Below are 27134 nucleotides of genomic sequence, written 5' to 3' on the forward strand. Positions count from 1 at the left end.
TTATTTTTTGTCTAATTATATGTTATAGGCACGACGATATACTTTAGAAGATAAATTATTTTGTCTTGGTATATTTAAAAGATCTCGTTCGTCCTATAATTTCTTATCTAAATATCTTCTTTGTCCATCTATGACAACTTTATATTCACAACTAGCAAATATTCCTTTAAAAAGTGGATGCACACAATTAATAGTGAAATATTTAAAAGAAGTAGCTAAAAATTTTAAAGATGAAAGAGAAAAATATGTTGCTCTTATCTGGGATGAGATGTCTTTGCAACCTTTTTTGTCATACAATAAAACAGAGGATAAAATTATTGGATTTGAGGATTGGGAAATGAAAAGAACCCGAAAAATTGCAGATCATGCTATAACTTTTTATTTACGAAGTTTAAAATCAGGAAATAAGATACCCTTAGGATATGGGTTCTGTAACAGTAACACAAAAACATTTTAGCTAGTATGCTGTATTAAGAAATGGCTAATGAAAATCATTGCATCTGAGTTAATACCTATCGCTACAATATGCGACCAAAGTAGTTCAAATGTCGCTGCAATAAAATTTTTGGTAAATGAAAGTAATAAAATTCGCACAACAAAAGCTTTACAAACAAGTAAATTTCTCATATAATTAGTTCAAATTTTGTTGATTTAAGTAACTAAATATTAATTGTAAAATAATAACTTTGCATTTCAGAAAACAGTTTTATAATACAAAATCAAGAAATAGTTCCTATATATGATTATGTTCATTTACTCAAAGGAATAAGGAATAATCTTTTAACAAAAGATTTGGACACGGACATTAACGATAATCGCAAAACTGAAAAGTATGCAAGTTGGGATCATATTATTCAAATTTATGAAATTGATAAACAATCTTTATTAAAAAATCGTTTAATGCCAAAAATAACAAACAGGCATATTATTCCCGAAATAATACCTAAAATGAAAGTGAAATACGCTACTCAAATTTTAAGTAAAACTGTTGGAAATGTTATGGATATCATCTTAAATTTATGTGATGGTAAAGTATAAAAAAATTAATATTTACTACAGATGATTTATATTTTTTAAATTATATTATTTGTATTGTGATAATAAGCTATCAAAAGTATATTTGTGATATACTTGTTTAATAAAATTCAATAATAAAAAACGAATAAAAGCGCCAAAAAAGCATAAAAATATTTTCAATCGTGATTTAATCAAAATAGAAATGCTGTGCCTAGCTTTTATTCGCCTGTTTTTTATTGTTGTATATAATATATTAAAGTTTCTTTATTTTCAATAAATTTGAAAGGAGCGTAAAGAGCCAACAGCCAGATATTCGTGCGAAGGTTATCATGTATTAATTTATAACCATTAAACAATACATTAAAAAACAAACGTTTCAGCCTGTCATCAGGCCTTTATCAATGTTATTACAAAAATCAATCAATACGCAACGCAAAAATTAAATACAAAAAACGAAGTAAATTAACATAATTAACCGATGAGTAGTTAAAACCACGTTAAACTGTAATAAAAAAGAGCCAAATGAGAAATTCCCGTTAAAAATTGAGCGCAAACAGAAAAAAGAAACAATTTTTACATACTTGTGTTAAACATAGTAAAAAGCTCATCCACACAAGATGGAACGAGGTAGGAGAAAAATCTTAGATCCATATGATATGATGGTTGAAACCTCAATGTACGTGATAGAATAACGACAAATTCAAGCGATGAAAGATTAGTGAGAGGGCGGTGGAGAAGGGAGGGACGGAAAGAAAAAGGAGTATGGAGGGGAGGGTATAAGTACCCAGGAGGGGAACCTTTTTTTACTATTCCTTACATTCCTTCTGTTTACAAAGATTTTAACTCCATAGCCAGAAGCTTCAATTTAAAATTATCATGTTCAATTCCTAACAATCTAACACAATTCATACGGACGGGCAAAGACAGTTTGAATAAATTTTCACATTGTCAGGTTGTATACATGATATCATGTCGAAATTGTGAGAAAACTTACGTGGGTCAGACAAAAAGACAGCTTAATACTAGAATTAAAGAACACAAGAATGACATAAAAAAGAGCTGTTCCCCCTCTGTTATATCCAAACATAAATTAGATTTTTCTCACGATTTTGACTGGGACAATGTGAGAATTCTGGACGGAGAACCTTCTTATGGAAAAAGATTGATATCCGAAATGGTATCTATTAAAAGACAACGTGCAGGCTTGAACAATCAAAATGACACAGAACGGTTACCGGACTCTTATCTCCCCATTATTAATTTGTTTCCCCCGTTATAATTGTATCGTTTTTCTTTTCATATATTAATTCCTGTCTTCCCCTCCTGGGTACTTATACCCTCCCCTCCATACTCCTTTTTCTTTCCGTCCCCCCCTTCTCCACCGCCCTCTCACTAATCTTTCATCGCTTGAATTTGTCGTTATTCTATCACGTACATTGAGGTTTCAACCATCATATCATATGGATCTAAGATTTTTCTCCTACCTCGTTCCATCTTGTGTGGATGAGCTTTCTACTATATTTAACACAAGTATGTAAAAATTGTTTCTTTTTTCTGTTTGCGCTCAATTTTTAACGGGAATTTCTCATTTGGCTCTTTTTTATTACAGTTTAACGTGGTTTTAACTACTCATCGGTTAATTATGTTAATTTACTTCGTTTTTTGTATTTAATTTTTGCGTTGCGTATTGATTGATTTTTGTAATAACATTGATAAAGGCCTGATGACAGGCTGAAACGTTTGTTTTTTAATGTATTGTTCAATGGTTATAAATTAATACACGATAACCTTCGCACAAATATCTGGCTGTTGGCTCTTTACGCTCCTTTCAAATTTATTGATTTTAACAATCATCAGAGCCTGATACATCTATAATTTTTCTTTATTTTGTTATTTAATAATTATTAATAACATTGATTTTTATGCTTAATGCTATTATTGCAGGAATTGTCCAGACTCAAGAAGGTCAATTGGAATTATCAAAAAGTGCTGCAACAACTTCTGATATTATTAATTTTTTCAATGACTTCTTCGATTCTTTCAACGGTGAACAAGGACAAGGGCTATCCAGTATATTAACTTCTAACAGTGGTCATTTAAAATTTTGGACACAAGCTTGCAGTAAACTTCGAAAAATGCAATATATTGACAAAAAAACTCGTCAACCTTTAAAAAGAAATGCTCCTCTATGTCTTATTAACTGGAGATGGACAATTCAGGCAGTGCAGGCTATATGGAATATACTAAAAAATGCTGGATTTGTATCTTTAAATTTGAGATATCTTAGTCAGGATGTTCTTGAAAACTTTTTCGGTCAAATCAGAAGCAACGGATGTGCTAATACAAATCCAACTCTCGAACAATTTCAAGATGCATATAAAACTTTATTAATTGGGAATTTAACATCGAAACACTCGATAGGAGCAAATTGCAATGAAATTTCCGAAGGAACAGCTTTATCTGAAATAATGGAGCTTAGTGAAATGATTATAAGAACAAAGAATGCTAATGTAGAAGAAGAAACTAATTGTACTGAAGCCGCAATACCTCAAACCATCGAAAATAAGATAAATATTGATCCAAAGAAAATTACAAACTTTATTGACCGTAAGTTTAGTGCACAGTGTGAACAATGTAGAAATAATATCAATACTCAACAGTTTTTACAAAATATTCAAAATGTTTTTAAAATTACAGAAGTTAAATTTACAGATATTTGTCAAGAAACCAAAGTTTCTGAAAAATTAATAAAAATTTTGGATAGCGAATGTTTTTTATCATATTCATTTCACTGTGCATATTTTAAAACATTTCTATCAATAACTATTGCTGAGCAATTTATTAAAGCGTGGTGTATGTTTATGAATAAGATTATATTTAGAAATATTGATATTAATTCTGAAAATTATATATACAGGGCAGCGAGACAAATATCTGTAAAATATAAAAAGAATAGTACAAGTATGATACAAAAAGTAAATAGGAAAACTTGTAAATCTATATAATGTATGTATATATTTATGTAGTAGTAAGCAACGTTTTTTACAGTTTGTATATATTGTGTGAAATATAAATATAATATTGATCACAAAATTAATACTGTATTTATTTTTCCTTTTTAATTTACAATTTAAAGTTTTGACCTTAAAAATTCTCATTTGTATTGTGTATAAATGCTGCCATATTGATTTTTAGTTCGTATTTCTGGAAGGCAAACTATTAGATGGCGCCAGTAACGCTGGTACAAAAATTCATATGGAAGTTTGATACCCCTGGAGCAAGAACAGCTATCTAAAATGATAGGCAATACGACAGAGACTATAAATACACTTATGCATAGATTATCTGAAAAGTAGGGATGCACCGGATACCGGATATGTATCCGGTTATCCTGTATTATCCGGCCTCTGCCGGATAATACTGGATAGCCGGATATTTTCTTTTATCCGGCCGGATAGTCTGGTATTATTTTAACACTAGCATTGCTTACTTCAATACTGAAAACTCGCTTGATTGTCGCGCATGCGCGAAAAAGAGTCAGATTAGCAGCACTGAGCAGCACTATCGATTTTGTATCATTGTACATAACCTCGTGTTGAATCTGAAACCCACGTGGAACCTAATTGCGTGAAGATTAACGTGTGTATTACATATATATATATATATATATATATATATATATATATATATTTTTTTTTTTTTGTTCTTTTCTATGTAAATTATATTGTGAAACGTGTAATTTATTCTTGTGCAGGTTATTGTGTAAGAAAATAAGAATAATGTTAAAATTGAAATCTAATATATGGAAATTTTTTTTAAAATCAACGAACAAAATCAATCGAAAGCTGATTGTAAGCTGTGTCCATCACAAAAAACACAAATAACTCGGGGAAAAAATGCAAAATTATATTCTACAAAACCATTATGGAATCATATGAAACATTTACATTCAAAAGAGTATAAAAGCATAGTCATTCAAGATAAAGATCGAGACGATGGAGCTTCTGACGAATCTGACGCTGAAAATAAAGATAGAATTTCTTCGACATCAAAAGAAGATTTGCAGCTAACTATGCAACAAAGTTTAGAGCGAACTAAACTATGGGATATCAACGATGCCAAATCAAAAGAAATATCTACAAAAATTTGTACGCATAACAAAATTTGTTATATAAATAATGATAAATTATAATAATTTGTTAAAAAGTATAAATTTTTATTTTTCTCTTAATTTTCTAGGTGAAATGATAGCTCTAGATGCAGAGCCTTTTAATATTGTCGAAAGAAATGGATTTATTCGTCTAATGAATCATTTATGTCCACGATATAAAATTCCAAGTAGAAAATACTTTTCGGATACAATGATGCCTAATATTTATGAGAACATAAAAGAAAAAGTGAAAGATAAATTAAAGGATTCAGCTTATATTTCTTTTACAACAGATATTTGGACTTCGTCAGTTAATAATGAATCGTTCATTAGTTTAACTGCTCATTTCATATCTCTAAAGAATATAGAACAAGAAATACATGCGATCAGCGTAAAACATTTTTCCCAAGGTCATACAGGATGTAATATTGCTGACATATTGAATAACATTTTACAAGAATGGAACATAGAAAAAGAAAAAGTTCACGTAATTGTTCGAGATAACGCTGCAAACATGACTTTAGCTTTAAGTATGATTAATAATTATAATATTTTATTGGAATTTTTCGTTCTTTTATTAACGTCTTATTTGTAAGTTGATCTAATTGTCAACTCAATATTAATATAATTTATATATTTATAAGTAATGTAATGATAATTTTTTATGACATTTTCAGATTTAACTCCTGGAACAGGAATTAGTTGTTTTATTCATACTTTGCAATTGGTTATACGTGATGCGCTTTTCCTTCAAAGAAATATTGCAGATGTTATTGCAATAAGTCGAAGAATTGTTACACATTTCAGTCATTCATCTCATGCTTGTTCAAAATTAAAAGCAATACAAGAGCAACTAAATATTCCAAATCACAAACTCATACAAGACGTTACAACACGATGGAATTCAACTTATTATATGCTCTCTCGACTTTATGAACAGAGACAAGCTATATCGACTTATGCAGTTGATAATGAAATTTCTACGTTAACTTCCACTCACTGGTCTCTGATTGGAAACATTGTATATGTTTTGAAACCTTTTGAAGAAATGACGAAATTAACTAGTGCCGACAAAGAATGTATAAGTTACGTGATACCAGCAGTAACTATCTTACTGACGTATCTTTCGAAGAGAAATCAAGAGAATAGTGGTGTTGTAATGTTAAAACAAGAGCTTAAAAAATCAATAGAAAAAAGATTTTTAAACAAAGATGGTAAAGGACTGGATATTCAAAATAATAAATTTTATGCAATAGCCACCATTTTGGATCCGAGATTCAAAACTCGTTTTACAAAGAATGAAATGGAAATAAAAGATTTAATAATTGAAGAACTTTTGTCAATAGCTCATACGCCTGAAGAAGAAAAAAAGAAGAAATCTCACATTGATAAACCTTCAAACTCGTTGCCCTCGTTCTCGTTGGATGATATTCACAATGATATATGGAAATGTTTCGATGAAATCATAAATTCTTCGAAGTCGGATACCGAAAGTCCAAATGCGACTAATGCGAGTATTACCGAAGAAATAGCTGATGGACAAGTTAAATTTCAAAGAAAACTTAGTGACAGATCTAAGAAAAAAAGGCAAATATATCAAACTGAACTTGAGAAATATTTAGTATTACCGCTAACAAAAAGGACAGACAATCCCATATCGTGGTGGAAAAAACATCATTCTGAATTTCCAAATTTAAAAAATCTTGTTTTGAAATATTTAAGTGCTCCACCTTCTTCAGTAAATTCAGAAAGACTAGTTAGTTCCGCAGTGAACATTTACACAGACAATCGAAATAAATTACATCCAGACAATGCAGAAATGCTAATTTTTATAATGAAAAATTTAAATATTTAATTTTTATTTTTAATAACTGTTTAACAAGAGAATTGACAATAAAATATTATTTTAAAGTAAATAATAATATTTTGTTTTCTTTAATTGATAATTAACTTCATTTTTTAAATATTGGAATGTTTCTGCCGGATAATATCCGGTTTATCCGAAAAAATAGTGTCCTGCCGGATTATCCGGTATCCGGTCGCGAGAGTATACGTTTATCCTATATCCGGCTATCCGGTAAAATCACTATCCGGTGCATCCCTACTGAAAAGTACTCACAATCTGTCAGTGATGATGGAGAGGAGGCAGCAATGGCAAAAGCATTAATTTATGCGTTGAAAAGAGTAAACTCCAGGTATAAAATCCAATGTTATATGTCTATTTATTTTGGATAGGTACCAGAACATGACAATAGGAGAAACAGAGATTCTAAATCTGTAATTATTTTACTGGAGTACTTTTTTTATATGTTATATGTAATAATGTTTTTTATATAAGTTAAAGAATTTATATAGTATATGTATACTTCAGTTTACAAAAAAAAACTTTTTAAATATAATAACAGTTTATAACGTATAAATTAGATTATAAAAAGGTTATATATATAATTTAAACACATAATTTCATTAGAAAAACATATGTGATTGGTTTAGTTATAATTTTTTCGCGAGACATAATCTATAACTTTTTTTTAGTTGTTATAACATTTTATTTTTTTATTTGTTTATGTGATATGAGACATAATCTGTGATTTTTTCAAGTTACTAATAACTATTTTTTTTATATGATAATTTTTGTTCTTAAACAAGTGTTCCTATTCTTATATTTAGTTATTAAAATGTGCGATATATATTTGCCAAAGTGCAAATGTTCAATATTTGATATATTTTTATGTTGAGATATTTTTAAAACAATAAATAAAATGATTATTAAATGTACAAAATATTTTATTTTCTAAATTTTTAAAAACTTTATACTTATACTTTATACATACACTGTTTCATTGATCTCAATTAAGTATTGGAATATCACATTAAAAAAATAAAACTAATGATAATAGATGAGAATAGAACATAGATTAAATTATTATTAAACATTAAAAACTTGGACTTATATATTAAGTATACATTGTATTATTTTGTATTGTTTACATTCTAAAATCTTAATTTATATGATTACTATTCTAAATTTATCATACAAAACAGTACTTAGTAAAGATATTAAATTTTATACGAGACTTTATCGGTAAATCAAAAAATTAATTGGTTAATCGAAAAATCGAATCTGAATAAGTGAATAAGATTCTAAAGCACATCATACATTATTAAAGAGTATTAATATTATATGCCCTCAGTGCCTGTTTCCATTGCCAATCCAGCTGGCCAATGTCCGAGCAAAAGTAATCTTTGAGAATATTACGCTGAGCATCAGCTCTAACTGTGGAATTATTGGATCCAAGTCGACCAATATCAGTGACCGGTGAGGGTCACTGAGGGCATATAATATTAATACTCTTTAATAATGTATGATGTGCTTTATAATCTTATTCACTTATTCAGATTCGATTTTTCGATTAACCAATTAATTTTTTGATTTACCGATAAAGTCTCGTATAAAATTTAATATCTTTACTGAGTACTGTTTTGTACGATAAATTTAGAATAGTAATCATATAAATTAGGATTTTAGAATGTAAACAATACAAAATAATACAATGTATACTTAATATATAAGTCCAAGTTTTTAATGTTTAATAATAATTTAATCTATGTTCTATTCTCATCTATTATCATTAGTTTTATTTTTTCAATGTGATATTCCAATACCTTATTGAGATCAATGAAACAGTGTATGTATAAAGTATATGTATAAAATTTGTAAAAATTTAGAAAATAAAATATTTTGTACATTTAATAATCATTTTATTTATTGTTTTAAAAATATCTCAACATAAAAATATATCAAATATTGAACATTTGCACTTTGGCAAATATATATCGCACATTTTAATAACTAAATATAAGAATAGGAACACTTGTTTAAGAACAAAAATTATCATATAAAAAAAATAGTTATTAGTGACTTGAAAAAATCACAGATTATGTCTCATATCACATAAACAAATAAAAAAATAAAATGTTATAACAACTAAAAAAAAGTTATAGATTATGTCTCGCGAAAAAATTATAACTAAACCAATCACATATGTTTTTCTAATGAAATTATGTGTTTAAATTATATATATAACCTTTTTATAATCTAATTTATACGTTATAAACTGTTATTATATTTAAAAAGTTTTTTTTGTAAACTGAAGTATACATATACTATATAAATTCTTTAACTTATATAAAAAACATTATTACATATAACTGTGGAATAAATAACGTTGAATATAACGACACAATTGTAAGACACAGCTCGACAGCTCCGAATATTCAAAGGTAGCGTTACAGCGATAATATTTGTGTTTTTCGTACACGCGTTTGCCTCGTGCTGTTCGGCTTCGAATGTCGACGGTTTTGCGAAGACAGTCAGTCGTCCTCGAGCGATAAAACGATACATCACGACGCGAGAATAATAGAGAGAACTCTGTAATTCCGATTCTATATCCGCCTGTATTTTTAATGGTCGAAATATATATTATTTTATACTACATTTGGGGGCTCGTCAAAAATTCGGGATCGGATAAAACGGATTTAGAAGACGTGTATCGTGTGAGCGAGTATTTGAGAGAGTGACGTTGCGAATTTTGAGACGGTTGTGTGGCAAACGACGGTTGCGACGACGACGACGACGATAGCGAGGACGACGAAAGGTGACGACATACGTTTCGCGAGAGCATGTTTGACTCTAACGTGCTTACAGTAGCGAAATTAAGAGAAAAGCTAAAAGTGCGCGGATTGCCAATGGCGGGGTCAAAGGCGGAACTTATCACGCGTCTTATGGATGCCGATCCGGCTGGCGCGTGGATGGCGGAGGAGCAAGAGCATGGTGGAGACGACGAGGATGCTTATATTGACCAGGCTCAGATAACAGCAGCCGAGAAGTTCAAGGAACCACCAGTTATACCAGCCGCCGAAGCTGGTAGTAGCACTACGGGTGTTACTCCGATACAAGAAGAAAACGACATCGAAAGGAGAGACAATGCATTGCGACGGCGAGAGGTCGAATTTTATAAGCGCGAAAAGGAAGTCGCAGAGCGCGAGCTTGAGCTAGCCCGACGCGAGATCGCGATACTTCGCGAACAAAGGCGAAACCCAGAGACGGCGGTTGTCCCGGACGCGAGAGGAGTAGCAGTTTTCCATGAGCAACCACGAGTGAGTCTCACGATGATGGGAGACCTGTTGAGCGATTTTGATGGCGTTTCGAGTGATTTCAGCACATGGGAAAGACAATTAAGATTTGTGAAGATGACCTATCGATTGGACGATTGTGTCAAAATCCTTATGGGTATGAAGCTAAAGAAAAAAGCATTTGAATGGTTCCACTCGAGGCCGGAACACATAAGCATGTCGTTCGAGACAATCCTAGAAAAGCTGAGAGCAATGTTCGAGCGCTATGAAAGTAAGCTAACGATACGGAAAAAATTTGAAGACCGCGCCTGGAGAAAAGAAGAGTCGTTTCATGAATATCTTCACGATAAGACAATCATGGGCAACCGTGTACCAGTGGACAAGGACGAATTACTCGAGCACATTATAGACGGCATTCCGGACGATACGCTGCGCGACCAGGCACGCATGCAGGAGTTTCCATCAGCTGATGCACTTTTGAGAGCGTTCAGCAGAATAACGTTACGAAATCGCAATGTGACCGGCCTGGATCGGCGGGACGGGCGAGGCGTCGGACCGGCGAGGGGTGAGCGGCGTGAGCGGATTGTCGGGTCTGGAGAGTGGAGCGGTGGGGGAAGCGGTGACGGCAGGAGAGGAACACCAGGCGCTGAACGCTGTTTCAACTGCGGTGCCCGAGACCATGTTAGTGCGAATTGCCCGACGAAAAGTCTCGGCCCTAAGTGTTTCGAATGTGGTAAAAATGGACACATCGCATTGAAATGCCCTAAAAAAAATGGTGAGCCAAAGAAAACTGTCGTAGCAGCGGTGTCACAAATAGAACGTAAGAAATATACGAAGGATGTAATAATGGGCGATCGAGTTATCACCGCGTTAATAGATACGGGAAGCGACATATCGATAATGCGAGCCAGCGAACACGCGAAGGTAGGGTCGCCGAAACTGCGCGCATCGGAGATGGAATTTTGCGGGGTGGGCGGCTATCGTGCGTCGGCTTTTGGCGAATTTCAAATGGAAATTATGATCGACGACTTTTCTTATTCGATACTTATTCGGGTTGTCCCGGATACCGTTTTACAGTATGGACTACTTATCGGCGCGGATTTTTTAGATACAGTAGAGGTTAATTTGAGGCGGGGCCTGATTTCCATTACTCCGATTTGCGATCAGGCCGCTGACGACGAAACGCGGTCGGAAGTGTTCGCGATTGATTTGCGGGACGCGAGCGAGGCGGACGTATCGAACGTACAAAGCGCCGAACATAGACATATTATAACGAATCTGGTTGAGAATTACCGACCAAACAGAATACAAGAAGTCGATGTAAAAATGACGATTATTGTAAAAGACGACGAACCAATATACCAAAAAGCGAGACGGTTATCGCAGTTCGAAAGAGATATAGTTAACGCCCAAGTTGACGAGTGGGAAAAGCAGGGTATAGTCCGACCTTCTATTTCTGATTTCGCAAGCCCCATTGTTCTAGTAAAAAAGAAGGACGGGTCGCATAGGCTTTGCGTAGATTACCGAATGCTCAATACGAAAATAATCAAAGATCGATACCCACTTCCTCTGATCGAAGATCAGTTAGACAGGCTTCAGGACGCGAGAGTTTTTAGTACCCTCGATTTAAAAAATGGTTTTTTTCATGTACGTATGGAACAAGCTAGCATAAAGTACACATCTTTTATTGTTCCGGACGGTCAATACGAGTTTCTCAGGGTTCCTTTCGGGCTGTGTAATTCCCCGTCAGTTTTCCAAAGATTCGTTAATACGATTTTTAGAGATCTAGTTAAACAAAGAATTTTATTGGTTTATATGGACGACTTAATTGTACTTTCTAAAGACGAGGACGACGGATTGAAAAATCTTGGAACGGTTCTGGAAACAGCCGGTCGAGCCGGGTTAGCGATAAGTTGGAAAAAATGTCAGTTTCTGCAACGAAAGGTAGAGTTTCTCGGATACGTGATTGAACATGGAACAATACGACCGTCCGAGCGAAAGACTAGCGCGGTAGCGCACTTTTCTGAACCTCGAAATGCGCGACAGATACAAGAATTCTTAGGCCTAAGCGGTTATTTCCGCAAGTTTATTAAGGGATACAGCATAATCGCACGACCGTTATCAAACTTGTTAAAAGCTAACGTAAAATTCCAATTTAACGCAGTTGAAAGAAGCGCATTCGAGCGATTGAAAAGTATATTGTGCGAGCGGCTAATATTAAGTCTGTATCGGGCGGGCGCAGAAACCGAGTTGCACACGGACGCGTCCATGCACGGGTACGGAGCGATTCTTTTACAGAGAAATAGCGAGGACCGTTTGTTGCACCCTGTGTATTATGCAAGCGGAAAAACGACGTCAGCCGAAGAAAAATACACAAGCTACGAGCTGGAAGTTCTCGCAATAGTTAAAGCGCTCAAGAGATTTCGTGTGTATTTATTAGGCATAGAGTTTAAAATTGTAACGGACTGTCGAGCGTTTGCGTTAACAATGTCGAAGAGGGATCTTTGCGTGCGAGTAGCTAGGTGGGCATTGTTGTTGGAGGAATTCCGATACAGCATTGAACATAGACCGGGTAAAAGCATGACTCATGTTGACGCTCTAAGTAGAAGCCCATTGCCTGACTGTTTGGTGGTAAGCAAATGTGATGAGGGATTGCTAGCGCGACTAAAAAAGGCACAAGGAGAAGACAGCGATCTTAAAAAAATTTTCAACGCAATTGACCGGGGAGAGTCGAGCAGCTACGCAATCCGAGGTGGAATCCTATATCGAGACACTGATGGCGATGCTCGCGTGGTGGTTCCAAAGGTTATGCGGAGGCAAATAATTAGACGAGCTCACGAGCAGGGCCACTTTGGGGTGATCAAGACGGAGGCTCTGCTAAAAAGGGATTACTGGATCCCAGACCTGCGTACCGAGGTCGAGAGAGTCGTACGGAGCTGCGTTGCCTGTATCCTGGCGGAGCGGAAGCATGGAAAATCGGAGGGCTTCCTAAACCCGATTGAAAAGGGCAGTGTGCCGCTGGACACATTTTACGTCGATTATCTGGGCCCACTACCGTCAACCAAGAAAAGTTACGTACATATCTTCGTTGTGGTGGATGGATTCTCAAAATTCGTCTGGCTGTATGCGACCAAGTCGACGGGCGCGACGGATGCAATTGAACGTCTGAGAAAGCAGTCGTTTATATTTGGTAATCCAAGAAGAATCGTGTCGGACAGAGGTTCTGCATTCACGTCGGGGGAATTCGAGGAATATTGCCGGTCAGAGAGCATCGAACATCAGCTGATCACCACGGGAGTGCCGAGGGCCAACGGCCAGGTCGAGCGAGTGAATCGCACTCTCATACCATTACTGACAAAATTATCGGCTCCTAAACCACACGAGTGGTATAAATATTTGGATGCCGCACAGTTGAGCTTGAACGCAACATTGCATAGGAGCATTGGAATAGAGCCTTTCCGCGTGATGCTAGGCGTGCATCCACGCATTCGCGACAATCCCGATATCAAGCAGCTTCTTGAGAATGAATTTATTGCTTCATTTAATGATGACCGAGAGGAGCTACGAGAACTGGCCAAAAAGAACATTGAGAAAGTGCAGAGAGAGAACAAAGCGAGCTACGACAAGAGGAGAAAGAAGGCATCTCGCTATCGTGAGGGGGACCTTGTGGCAATCAGACGTACGCAGCAAGGACCTGGATTGAAGTTTGCACACAAATATCTGGGACCATACGAGATTATTAAAGCTCTGCGCAACCATCGTTATGTCGTGCGCAAAATCGGGGAGCATGAGGGACCCCTCCAAACGTCATCGGCCGTGGATTATATGAAACCATGGATTGACGACGACGATCTTTCTAAGGATATGTCAGAGAGCAAAGGCGAGGAGTAGAGAAGTGAGCGGTCGGGACGACCACTCAGTCAGGAATGGCCGAGTGTGGAATAAATAACGTTGAATATAACGACACAATTGTAAGACACAGCTCGACAGCTCCGAATATTCAAAGGTAGCGTTACAGCGATAATATTTGTGTTTTTCGTACACGCGTTTGCCTCGTGCTGTTCGGCTTCGAATGTCGACGGTTTTGCGAAGACAGTCAGTCGTCCTCAAGCGATAAAACGATACATCACGACGCGAGAATAATAGAGAGAACTCTGTAATTCCGATTCTATATCCGCCTGTATTTTTAATGGTCGAAATATATATTATTTTATACTACATAACATATAAAAAAAGTACTCCAGCTGTAAAATAAATACAGATTTAGAATCTCTGTTTCTCCTATTGTCATGTTCTGGTACCTATCCAAAATAGATAGACATTCCATATAACATTGGATTTTATATCTGGAGTTTACTCTTTTCAACGCATAAATTAATGCTTTTGCCAATGCTGCCTCCTCTCCATCATCACTGACAGATTGTGAGTACTTTTCAGATAATCTATGCATAAGTATATTTATAGTCTCTGTCGTATTGCCTATCATTTTAGATAGCTGTTCTTGCTCTTTATAAGATTGCTTTATCTTCCGAGTTGCAGATTAATTAGATGGTGGAGTAAGTAAATTCCTCTTTGCAATTAATGGCTTTGGCTGACTAACTGAAGATACTGAAGTTGCTAAAGATTCTAAAGACGATCTCTCTGATGGTAATGTTGAGACATTTGAGTCATCACTAAAAAGATCTGGAGTCCACACACTGCTACATGATGATTCAGATGCTGACTGCGATGCTAGTGTAGACTGTGGTGTTGATAGCGATGACTGAGCGATCAATGTACTTCTTCGTACAAAATTGCTAGATGTATTACGATGGACCACATGTGGTGCTAAAAAAGAGGAGGGAGTGGTACAAGTACCATGTCTTACGTGGCCTCTTAGAAGGCTCATTCCCTGTCAATCATTTCCTGTTCCCGATGGCTCATACATTTTTTCAAGGCGGTGTTCTCGAGTGAATTGGCCACGAAGAGTCTTCCACTGTTTCTGCACCATGTCCACTGCAAAATAGAATGAACCATAACTTTTCTAATCTAATCTAACCTAAATTTAAGCCTTGAATTATGCGATAATCCATATGTACAAACTATTCTAATTTATGCTTTTATTTTAGAATTAAAAAATTTTTTGTTTATTTACCTGACATATTACAGGCATTTGCGATGTAACTCCATGTATCAGCGACGAACTTCTTGTCTTTATATTCTTTGCACTTTTTATCATAAAGACAAGGATTTTGTTGGACAAAGTTGGCGAGCAATTCGCCAAAAGCTTCATCCACCTGCATTTCTTCGTTTTCCTTATCAGACATGTTTGAAAGTTTTTTATTTTTTTCACATTTGTCAAACAATTTTTAGTTATGTCGTTCACATGTTCGCCTCAATGATATCCAATACCATTGTTGTCATACGATGTTTCTTTGTTTTCTGTCGCTCGAGATAAAAGTTGACGAACTTCGTAAGAAACAAGAAACACGTGACAAAAAACATGATTATCGGTAAAACAGTGCTCAAAGAGGCAAAAAGATAACAGACAAAAAGCAAAAAACAGGAAGCAAAGAGCACATTGTAGATCAGCCTTTATTGATGTTAGAAAAAAATTGGAAACATATGTAGAAAATCAGCAATTTCTTGTAAATATTGGAAAAAATATCGCTTTTGATGATAAAAACAAAGTACACTGTAAAAATAATGAAGATAATATAATGTCAGGTACTCATCAAAGTCGAATTAAAGAATATATCGATAATTTGTTGGCTATTGCTAAGAAGTAGTATGTTGGCAGGTATGGGGCGTCACAACAAACCCCCACCACCTACCCCGTCTAGGCCCCCCGCAGTGGGTCTGGCGCCAAAACATTCCCCCACTCCTCTCTGACGAGATGAGAAAAAAAGATGGCGGCTACGGGTAAACAAGATGGCGGATGTTGACAAGATGGCGAAAATTTTTATTTTTCCGAATTGAGAAAATCCAAACGGGGTTCGAACCTGGATCGATGGATTTCTAGTCCTGGTCCTAGTCTGCTGGGCTACCTATAGATCTAATGAAGCAAGTCGTAGGGTCGTATTTATAGTAGGCGCGGGATGACGTAAATTTTTATTTTTTTTCGAATTGAGAAAATCCAAACCGGGTTCGAACCTGGATCGCTGGGTTTCTAGTCCTGGTCCTAGTCCGCATGGCTACCTATAGATCAAATGAAGTAAGTCGTAGGGTCATATTTATAGCTATGAGGCCTGGCAGGTATGGGACCTGGCAGGTATGGGGCATCAAAACAAACGACGTCACACAGTCGCCTCTAGTCCGTGAAGGGAAGGGACGTATTTATGTTGGAACCGCGTCTACATGAGGTACCCCCATAGAGATATAAGACTAGAGGGAGCGAGTCGTATGCTAGCACGTAAGAGGCCGCGATATAGCGATAGAAAGAGAACGCTGCATAAGGGCCCCTCTGTCTTTGTCTATACGCGCATGCGCTTTTGCGCTGCTCATTGTCTATAACGCATTTAGGTTCTAACCTCTTGAACAGTTTGAAAAGATAACCTTAAAGAAAAATTCTCAAAATTACAAACTTATTACAGCAATCTACTACATATGCGCACGCTCCGCACGCATATATTCCATGATCTGCACATGCGCACATAAACAAAGACAGAGGGGCCCTTATGCAGCGTTCTCTTTCTATCGCTATATCGCTCTTTCAGCTCGTTCGCTCCCTCTAGTCTTATATCTCTATGGGTACTCCGGACTCTCTGGCAGGTATGGGGCATCAAAACAAACGACGTCACACAGTCGCCTCTAGTCCGTAAAGGGAAGGGACGTATTTATGGTGGAGCTGCGTTTACATGAGGTACCCCGGACTCTCTGGCAGGTATGGGACATCAAAACAAACGACGTCACACAGTCGTCTCTAGTCCGTGAAGGGAAGAGACGTATTTATGGTGGGGCCGCGTCTACATGAGGTACCCCGTACTCTCTGGCAGGTATGGGGCATCAAAACAAACGACGTCACACAGTCGTCCCGTGAAGGAGCGTATTTATGGTGGAGCCGCGTCTATATGAGGTACCCCGGACTCTCTGGCAGGTATGGGAAATGTAAACAAACATCGTCAAGGTGTCGGGCGGGGGATGATAGAACTACGACCTGTGAGCGGGCAAGTATGGGAGAACAAAAGAACGACGGAGTCAAACGGTGGATTCTGCTAGACCGATATTCGACGAGATGACGACTAAGGGGGTGCAAACGGTATAGAGCGTGCACCGGTATAGCGAACAAAAGAACGCAGCGACGAATGATCGGACGACTTTTAGTCTGATATTCGGCATGCTGGTTAAGGTGGCAGCGATATCTCGTGAACGGAGTGAGCCACCCCGCGGATTGAGCGAGCTGTATGGATTGGCGAGTGCAGGAACATGCAAAAAGAGGAAGGAAACAAACACGAGAAATGGAATACAAAATCGTTTATTTGGAATTTTTCTTAAGAATACATAATTGAACTGACAAAATAAAGTTTATACATTTTATGATTTTCAATAGAATCAAATTTAATTATAAATGATAAAAGTATACATTAATGTATGAATTACAATTTTCGTTGAAATCTAATTATATGTACAATTTGATCGAAGTAAAGAGCAATTAATTCTAAAAATACAATTTCCAATTGATCGTCGAGAAATGTTAAATCTTTTAGTTGCGTACGTACATTAATTTGTATTTCGTGACAATTAGATTTGAACGCGAGTTTTATAATATCGTTTTCGATATAACCCACGATAGGTAGTCTTATTTGTATTTCATTAATAAGATATTTAGCGCAATCATTGGCACTAGTGGTGATTATATTCAGTCGATTCAAATTAGCGTTTACACATTCGAGTATATTTTCTAGTCTCAGAAAACTAGCTCTCTGCATTGCTATAGCGAGCGAATAAGTCCGGCGTTTCTTCGGAGCATGAATTTCTTCTTTAGTCGTGGTATTTTCCAAAGGTTGAACTTCTTGTCCGTTTTCTCGATATGTCAATAACAAAGCTCTTGCTCCATAAGCAGTGGTGAAATTTATAATTATCTTGTTGATAATAATCGAGTTTGCCGTAATACTATTTCCATTTAAGTAATCCGACATTTGCTTCATATTTTCTTGAAATTTTTGCCATTCCGCCATGTTGAAGCAAATACCATCGGCTCTCTTGGATGAAAATTTAACAAAAGGTTGAAAATCAAACTCGTCGCTGTTGATTGCAGCCCAACATGAATTTTCTTCGTATAAGAAAAATTCAATCCATATGTTGTAGATAATAGCATGCAATTCTGCACAATTTTTTCGGTGATGTCGCATCTTGCTTCGGAAGTGTCGCTGCACTTTGTCGGTTTTTCGGATTTCACAATTTCCCGGCGTTTATCCATGACACTGATTTTTATACGCAGACGCAAAACAAAAACACGAAAACTGAAACTTGTTCGCTGTTGAGCTTGCAGATTCGAATGCTAGGAGACGAATGAGAAAAATGTTACAATCTTCTGCGTAATAGAAAATCGGAAAAACGGTGGGGGAAATTTGAACACATATAAACTTTTAAGCACTATGATTGGCCGCAAAGGCGAAGCATTGACAAATATTATTTTTCCGAATTCCTACGAAAATTCTACTAGATAAAGAAAGTTTCGATTTTCATGTCGCGACATGTTACGGAATAAATTTTCATGATTTTACAACGGAAAAATTTTTGCACTCTATTGTGGTTTTTACTACGCGATTGTTATATAGAGGATTATTCTTATTCAAACAACAGAATTTCTACCCGTCGCGTAGTATTTCTTAACAAGTTAAGCGTCGTCGGAATTTTTACTACGTGTTCAATACTATAGGATTATTCTTATCCCGATTCGAGTATTTGTTATTTTTATTTTTTCCGAGGCGCCTCGCTCTCCTATCTTGAAGTACCGTTCGTTGAATAATAGGATTATCGTGAAAAGTACGAGCGAAACGTTGTACGACGAAAGGACCTGGACCGTTGTCCGGTTTCAAAGGAGGTGTAATAAAAATATTTGAAAACGATGCTTTTTTCCTAAATTTTCTCAAGGTGGGGGAAAACTGGTATAAAACGGGAAGACGCTAAAAAATCGCAGTTTCACATTTTCTCGCGCATTCGGGATCATAGCGATCTGTATTTCCGTCTTCGTGTGATTTCACTGCGTATCAAAGCCACGTTGAATTAAAAATGTCTAGTTTGCGGGAAATTATCGAATCGTGTTTGCGATTGACGCGTAGTTTAAACGGGCTCTGCATCAATAATTATTTATCGTCGTTATCCGACAACGACGATAATAATTATGTTGTATTCGCAAAGTTTGCGGGTGCGTGCCCTAGCGCGGTGCTCGCGGTTTTATTCCGTTTGGGGCATTTTTCGATTTACCTCCAGCTTTTGATTATTGCCGGCGAAATAATCGAGATGAGACGTGTGTTTAACGACAACGAAGAAGAGGATGCGGGAGGCTATATCGCCGGCCTGCTGAATTACTATCGTGGTGCGGTAAAAAATGGTAAGTTTCTATTTTTTATTATGAATATTTAAAACAAAATTTAAAAAAATTAAAATCATTATTTTTTAGGAACGCTACAATGTCACGAGCCGAAAAAAGTCATGGTGGTGGAGGGTGTGGTGCGTAGCGTGCGTCAAAATTATGTCGAAGAGCGAGCTATTCAACGCCGCGGGGTAAAACGGCGAGACGATACCTCGCCTGAGGCTGGACCTTCGTGTAAGTAATAGACCTTCGTAAAAGTAATTTATATGAAATAACAGCATTGATTTAATATTAGGAAATTTTTCAAAAAATTTAATGTTTTAGCTCGCGCGCGAATTATTCTTACGCCGGAGCTTGTCGATCTTGTGAGCAACGAATCGACGAGTCAACCGGCTCCTCGCGAAGTGAGCTCGTTCGATGAGGAGGAAATATTCAGTCCTTTGTATAGTAAGTGATAAAAAAAGTTATCTTAGCAGAAGCATAAAATAACTAAAAAATTTGAAAAATTAATAACGTAAATTTTTAGATAACGACCGTCAACAGAGTGTAATATTACCCGGGGCTGACGACGAAGAGGAAGAGCAGGAGGAAGAGCAGGAGGAGGAGGAAGGTACTTGCTTCGGCAGTACATATACTAAAATTGGAACGATACAGAGAAGATTAGCATGGCCCCTGCGCAAGGATGACACGCAAAATCGTGAAGCGTTCCACATTTTTATGTTGCGGAAGGAGGAGGCGGAGAGAGTTAGAAGGGGAGAGGTGGAGTTAGAGGGGGGCACACCGCCTCCCTCTCCTCCCCCCTCACAAAGAGGAGGGAACAACGGCGGCGGGGGGGCTCCCCTTCCCGCCTCGCGGCGGAGGAGAATAGTCCCCCGTCGCCGGTTACCGGCCCATATGAGGGCCACGTAGAGTCAGGGGGCCTCTCAGGGGTGAACCCCCAGACGGGAAACTTCACCAGTCAACCTGAAAGGTCCCCCCGGGGGGGATAAAAATCCCATATGGGATTCCCCCACATAGTTAGGCTGGGAGGGCGAAGACTAATAATTCCTCCCCTCCCAGCGGGGGCCTGTTAGGAACGGGAGCTCCTAGCGGTCCCGGCCACCCACACACACAGGGCGGGCGGGGAGAACTGTGGTAGCCCAGTTCTCCCCAACTAGGATAGGCGAACAAGGGAAGGGACTTGGACCTGCAACCCAAGTCCCTTTCCCGGGAAGAGGCCAAGTTTGGCCAAACCCGAGGGGGGGTGAGAAGAATGCTGCTAGCGATGCCTCACCCCCCCCCCTCTATATGGGTTAGGAAGGCTATCGGCTGGGTTTTAGTGGGTATGCCCAGGGACATCTTCCCTGGGTGAGTCCCACATAACCCCCGGTCCCTCCCCCGAGGGGCCGTGGGTATCCGTAATGGACTTCCCCCGCCTTACCAAAAAAAAAAAAAAAAAAAAAAGGAGGAGGAGGAAGAGGAAGAGCAGAAAGACGAAGAAAAAGAGCAGGAGGAGGAAGAGCAGGAAGAGGAATTACAGCAGAGGAATTATGAAGGAGAGGATGAACAAAGCCACGACGGATGGGGAATGGGTGACAGAGGTAAGAAAGATTGCAAATTTTTACAGTTGCTTTTATGCTCGAATTTTATTTTTTAAACATTAAAATTAAACATTAAAATTTTCACAGGATACAGTCCCCCTGTAATTTCTTACTCTCCCGATTACAATTATCAAACGAGGGTGTAAAATAAAAAAGAAGAAAATCTAGAGGTGAGCTGATTTAACACTTTTTCGATTTTTATTGCAAATAAAATTCGAGCATGAAGATATAAAATATAATATTTTATCAAATTTTTTAATTAATTCGCTAATTTTTTAATTTTGACTTTTGCAGTTCAAACAGGTGGCGGTAGAGAAGAAGAAGAGTCGGAGGAAACTCGGTCGGGCGTGGAATCGACTGGTGAAACCGACGAAAGAGCGCCGCAGGAAGAGGAAAGAACGGAGGAGGAGGAAACGAGACGAGCGGAAGATATCGATGCAGCATCGGCGGCGGAAAGGAATAATAATCAGGTCGGCGATAATTTTAATTATATAGAATTAGTATCGGAAAACACGCGTAGGTTTAGAAATTTCGGGATAGAGGGTAGAGAAGCTAGATTCCATATACTTCCGTTTCCCGAGGGATGAAGGGAGGTTTACACACGATTGGAAAACGCGTTTCGCGAAATTCACTCTTACGTGATATTTTCATGCGTACCGGGAGATTATGTTGGATTGTCTTTCGACTCTCCGGCTCTTTCTCACGGCCCCGCTGGAATATCGTTCCGTCCGGCGAACGATTTGACTCCCGAGAACATTTGGAATCTCGTGAGTTTATTAGCTCAAAGTTCAGGAGGGTTAAACGTAGCGCAAGAGTTTAATATTCGCGTTTTTCGTATCACTCCTCCCACGGGACGTGGATATAACGCTCTAGATATTGTTGGTAAACGTTCGATTTTAACAATAAACAACAACAATAATCTGTGTTTTCCTCGCGCGCTCGTGACGGCACAGATTTATAACGAGCGTGGAAATGTGCGTACGGGCGAGTTGCATGCGAGATGGAACGCGGTGAGAACACGAAATTCGTCGTTGCAACGCGAACTCGCCGGCGAGTTGACGAAAAAAGTCGGTATCGCGATTCCAAAAGTCGGCTGCGGAATTAGGGAAATCGAACATTTCCAACAATATTTAGTCGCGGAAAATGTCGCGATAATAGTTTACAATTCCGACACTTTTGGTCGCGGGGGTAAACCTTTATTCGACGGAACATCGGTGCTAGCCTCTCTACATCGAGAACCTATATCTCGATTAAATATTTTATTTGTCGCCGAATCGCGTCATTATAGCGTGATTTTAAATTTAAGAGCCGCTGCTGGAAGTAGAGGGTATTGCATTCCGTGCAACGTAGCTTATCGCAGTGACGCGAAAAGGCATCGATGCTCTAATAAATGCCCGCGTTGTAACATGGTTCCAACTTGCGAGAGATTCGAACATGAGCGAATACGCTGCACGGAATGTAATCGCGAATTTTTTAATCGCGCGTGCCTCGAGCGTCATCGCGCGCAAAAATCGTACGACGGGCATTCGCTTCAAAGCGTTTGTAGCGTTATACGATTTTGCAGCGAGTGCGGTCGTGTAATCGAACGAAAGAAACAGCACGAATGCGGCGCGGCTTTCTGTTTCACGTGTCGTTCTCACCAACCGCTAAATCATTATTGCTGCATGATGCCGATCAATCGAGCTTCGAGTAGCATCGTGGGTCGCTCTTCGGAAGAGCATTTCGAAGATCAAAATGAAGATGAACACGTGTCGAAAACAGAAAACCGCTCCGCATTCGTGTTTTACGATTTCGAAACACGACAGGATGAAACGCTTCGAGGTACCGCTAATGTAAAAATTCACGTGCCCACTCTCTGCGTCGCGCAGCAGATTTGCGAATCGTACGCGGAAATAGAAGATATGTCGGTGCGGTGTCGTTGGTGCGGTATCCGCGAATTTACATTTCGTCACGATCCTGTTAAAGAATTTGTAAATTTCGCGACGCGTCCGACGACATATTTAAAAAAAATAATTTGTATTGCTCATAACGCAAAATCGTTCGACGCGCAATTTATCCTCCGATATTTAGTAGAAAGCGGTATTTCGACAGAACCTCGTGTAATTTTGAGCGGTACTAAAATCATAGTACTAACGGTAGGAAATACGAAATTTATCGACAGTGTTAATTATATGCCGATGCGGTTATCCGAATTACCAAAGGCTTTCGGGCTGGCGAATACTTTGGATAAAGGCGTCTTTCCGCATTTATTTAACACACTCGATAATCAATTCTATGTAGGACCGTTGCCGGGCGTCGAGTATTACTCTCCGGAAACTATGAATACGAAAGAACGCGAACAGTTCTTAGCATGGCACGACGAGTTAACTCGGGCGAATTATATTTTTGATTTTCAACTCGAGATATCGCGCTATTGTCGCAACGACGTGGATATTCTTAGACGAGCGTGCATGGCTTTTAGGAAAATTTTCCTGAGGCGCGGAAAAGTGTGCCCATTCGAGGAATGTACAACAATCGCTTCCACGTGTATGAGGGTTTTTAGAAAAAACTTTCTGCGTGAAAGCGAGATTGGTATAATTCCATCGGGTGGGTACAGACACGCGAATACGCAATCGCGCAAAGCACTGCGTTGGCTGGTGTGGATGGAGCGAGAGCTCGGTCATCCCATTATTCACGCAGGGCGTACCCGCGAATATCGCGTACTCGACGGCACACTCGTCGACGGATATTACGAATCGTTAGAAAACGGCGTAACGCGACATCACGTGTTTCAATTTCACGGATGCTTTTGGCACGGTTGCCCGTCGTGCTTTAGAATCAACCGCGACAGTAACCTCTCCGTAAACAGCGAACGTAGGGATACGATCGATTTGCGTTATGAGCATACCGTCGCAACGATATATCGTCTTCGAAAACGCGGATACACGGTGACGGAGAAATGGGAGTGCGATTTCGTCGTGCGATGGCTGTAAATAGCGTAATGCGGGAATATTTACAGCACCATCAAATGGTTGAAAACGAACCGCTCAATCCGCGCGATGTGTTTTACGGCGGCCGTACGGGGAATGTCGCGACTCGATATGAAATTACGGGTACAGAGAAGATACGATACATCGATGTATGTTCTCTGTATCCGTATGTTTTAAAAACGGGTACTTTTCCGATCGGACATCCCACGGTGTATGTCGGGGAGGAATGTTCGGTGCTAATCGGAGAAGGCCCGAATTACAATTTCGACTCCGTCGAAGGCCTCGTACGTTGCAAAGTACTCGCACCGCGCGATCACTTTCACCCCGTGTTACCGTATCGCGTACGCGGAAAATTGTTATTCGTGTTGTGCCGCAGTTGCTGCGAAACATTTTCACGCGAAGATTGTACACACGTGCCTTCCGAACGTGAATTTACGGGTACATGGGTATCGTGCGAATTGCGCAAAACGCTTGAAAAAGGTTATTTCGTGTCGGAGGTTAGCGAGATTTGGCAGTACAACGCAACACGCTACGATCACGGTACGCGGCAGGGTGGGTTATTCGCCGAATATATTAATACATTTTTAAAATTAAAACAAGAAGCCAGCGGATGGCCGAGTGAATGTACCGATGACGAGGCTAAAGAACGATATCTTCGCAATTACGAGGAAACCGAAGGTATCGTTCTCGAAAGTAACAATATCGCGAAAAATTCGGGATTACGTTCGGTCGCGAAGTTGTGTTTAAATTCTTTTTGGGGGAAATTCGGCCAACGATCCAATCTAACGAATACCGAAATCGTAAAAACTCAGCAACGATTAGTGAGTTTGCTCACAAGTCCCAAACATGAAATAACCGAAATACTGCCGGTAAACGAAGATGTGATGTATGTTTCATCGCGACTGCAAGAAGAGGCCGACGTTCCCTCGCCTCTTACCAACGTCGTTTTAGCGGCGTACACGACGGCGCTAGCGCGATTAGTGCTGTATAAATATTTAGAATCTTACTTAGATCGGCGCGTTTTATATTACGATACCGATTCTTGCATTTATGTAAGCAGCGATGATCCTTCCGAATACGAGCCGCGTACGGGTAATTTTTTGGGCGATATGACGAACGAACTCGAAAGCTATGGGTCCGGTAGTTACATCGAGGCGTTTGTATCCGGTGGCCCGAAATTTTATGCTTACGTTGTTCGCACACCGGAAGGACTCACGCACGAAGTTTGCAAAGTAAAGGGTATAACCCTAAACTTTGCAAACTCATGCTTAGTTAATTTTAATAGTATAAGAGAATTAATATTGCAAAAAGAGCGAGAGGGACGAGAAGAGGAAAGTGAAGAAGAAGAAGAAGGAAAGTCACATAGAACATCGATAAATCTACGTTTCAGAGCAATTCGGCGTACGGCTTTTCACGAGTTAATAACTCGCGACAAAGTGAAAGCTTGTACTCCTGTGCTATTGAAACATAGATTTCTCAATAGTCGTTGTTCCGTTCCTTACGGTTACGCGATTCGATAATTTTTACAGAATTGTTCTTTCGCTGTCGACGGTTAGCGTGTGTTTTCCGACTTTATATAAATAGCTTTAAGTAGATTTATAAATTTTTGTAAAAGTATAAATAAAAAATTTTTTTATTTAATTTAAGAAAATATTGCTAGTTTTAAAATGTAAAATGTATAATTGTATAAAAACTATGTAAAAACTATGAAAAATTTAAGAAATAAAAACAAATATTTTTATTTTTCTCAAATCATGTACTTTTATTCGTAAAAATAAATGTTTTCTCGCATAATTTTTCTTAAAGATTTTTCTTCCTCCTAACTTACTTTCCCGTATAAAACCCTCATTTTTTTCCGAGAAAAAAAAGCGCAAAGTAGCGTTTTCACTCTTGGACGCTGGCGCGAGCAATTTCGGTGGTTGCGCTTGTCCAGCGTCTCCGCGGACCGAATCAGCTTGTTCGAGTCCGCGAGTTGTACGCTAGCGCGGTTGCGCTTGTCCAGCGTCTCCGCGGACCGAATCAGCTTGTTCGAGTCCGCTAGTTGTACGCTAGCGCGAGCAAGCGGTTGCCGCCGCCGCCGCTGCCGCCGCCGCCGCCGCCGCCGTCAGTGGGTAGTAAGCTTATCGCGTCATAGTGTTTCGCTGATTTTTTTCGTTTATGAAGGCGCGAGCGAAGAGTTCATTTCGCAAGATGGACATACGCTGGAAACATCCGTGGACGTCTATCGTCAGCGGTCCCACCGGATGCGGCAAAACGGTCTTTGTAAAAACTTTTCTCAAATATCTATCCGAAATGGCCGATGTTTCTTTCCAAAGAGTTTTATTTTATTACGCCGAATGGCAGGATGCTTATCGACAACTTCAATACGCGTTTGAGAAAAAAGAAAGGAACGCTGCGGGAAAAATAAAGAAAAATGCAATCGAGTTTCGCGAGGGGTTGCCACAAGCGCATGATTATTCCCACGATCCTCTCACACCAAAGTTGGTGATAATCGACGATCTTATGAGAGAATCATCCTCGTGCGACGTCATCGTGGATCTTTTTACAAAGGGTAGTCACCATAAGAATCTCAGCGTTATACTTATCACGCAAAATCTATTTCACCAGGGACGCTGTCAGCGCGACATATCGCTTAATACCAATTACATCGTCGTCTTCAAGAACCCGCGCGATCGCGCTCAAATTCGCCATCTCGCGCGACAGGTGTACCCCGATGACCCAAAGTTTCTAGAAGAAGCATACTTTGACGCAACCTCACGCCCCCA

At 38.6% G+C, this 27134-nt stretch overlaps 3 protein-coding genes and 1 non-coding gene across 4 annotated transcripts; all 4 read left to right on the forward strand.

The window, feature by feature from the left end:
- Window positions 1-4564: 4564 nt before the first annotated feature.
- Window positions 4565-9109, forward strand: LOC105670084 (zinc finger BED domain-containing protein 4-like). Its single transcript, XM_067349448.1, has 4 exons — window positions 4565-4656; window positions 4772-5165; window positions 5257-5697; window positions 5845-9109. The coding sequence occupies exons 2-4, from the start codon at window positions 4820-4822 to the stop codon at window positions 7020-7022; spliced, it is 1965 nt and encodes a 654-aa protein (XP_067205549.1). The 5' UTR covers window positions 4565-4656; window positions 4772-4819; the 3' UTR covers window positions 7023-9109.
- Window positions 9110-20430: 11321 nt separating this feature from the next.
- Window positions 20431-20537, forward strand: LOC136998291 (U6 spliceosomal RNA). The gene has a single exon (XR_010888885.1). It is a non-coding gene; the product is annotated as a U6 spliceosomal RNA (small nuclear RNA).
- Window positions 20538-23067: 2530 nt separating this feature from the next.
- LOC136997840 (uncharacterized) lies at window positions 23068-24372 on the forward strand. Its single transcript, XM_067349235.1, has one exon. The coding sequence runs from the start codon at window positions 23068-23070 to the stop codon at window positions 24370-24372; it is 1305 nt and encodes a 434-aa protein (XP_067205336.1).
- An 8-nt stretch (window positions 24373-24380) lies between these two features.
- LOC136997841 (uncharacterized) lies at window positions 24381-25889 on the forward strand. Its single transcript, XM_067349236.1, has one exon. The coding sequence runs from the start codon at window positions 24381-24383 to the stop codon at window positions 25887-25889; it is 1509 nt and encodes a 502-aa protein (XP_067205337.1).
- The last annotated feature ends 1245 nt before the right edge of the window (window positions 25890-27134 follow it).

Source organism: Linepithema humile, chromosome 2 (genome assembly GCF_040581485.1).
Source record: "Linepithema humile isolate Giens D197 chromosome 2, Lhum_UNIL_v1.0, whole genome shotgun sequence".
In the NCBI taxonomy this organism is placed as follows: domain Eukaryota; kingdom Metazoa; phylum Arthropoda; class Insecta; order Hymenoptera; family Formicidae; genus Linepithema; species Linepithema humile.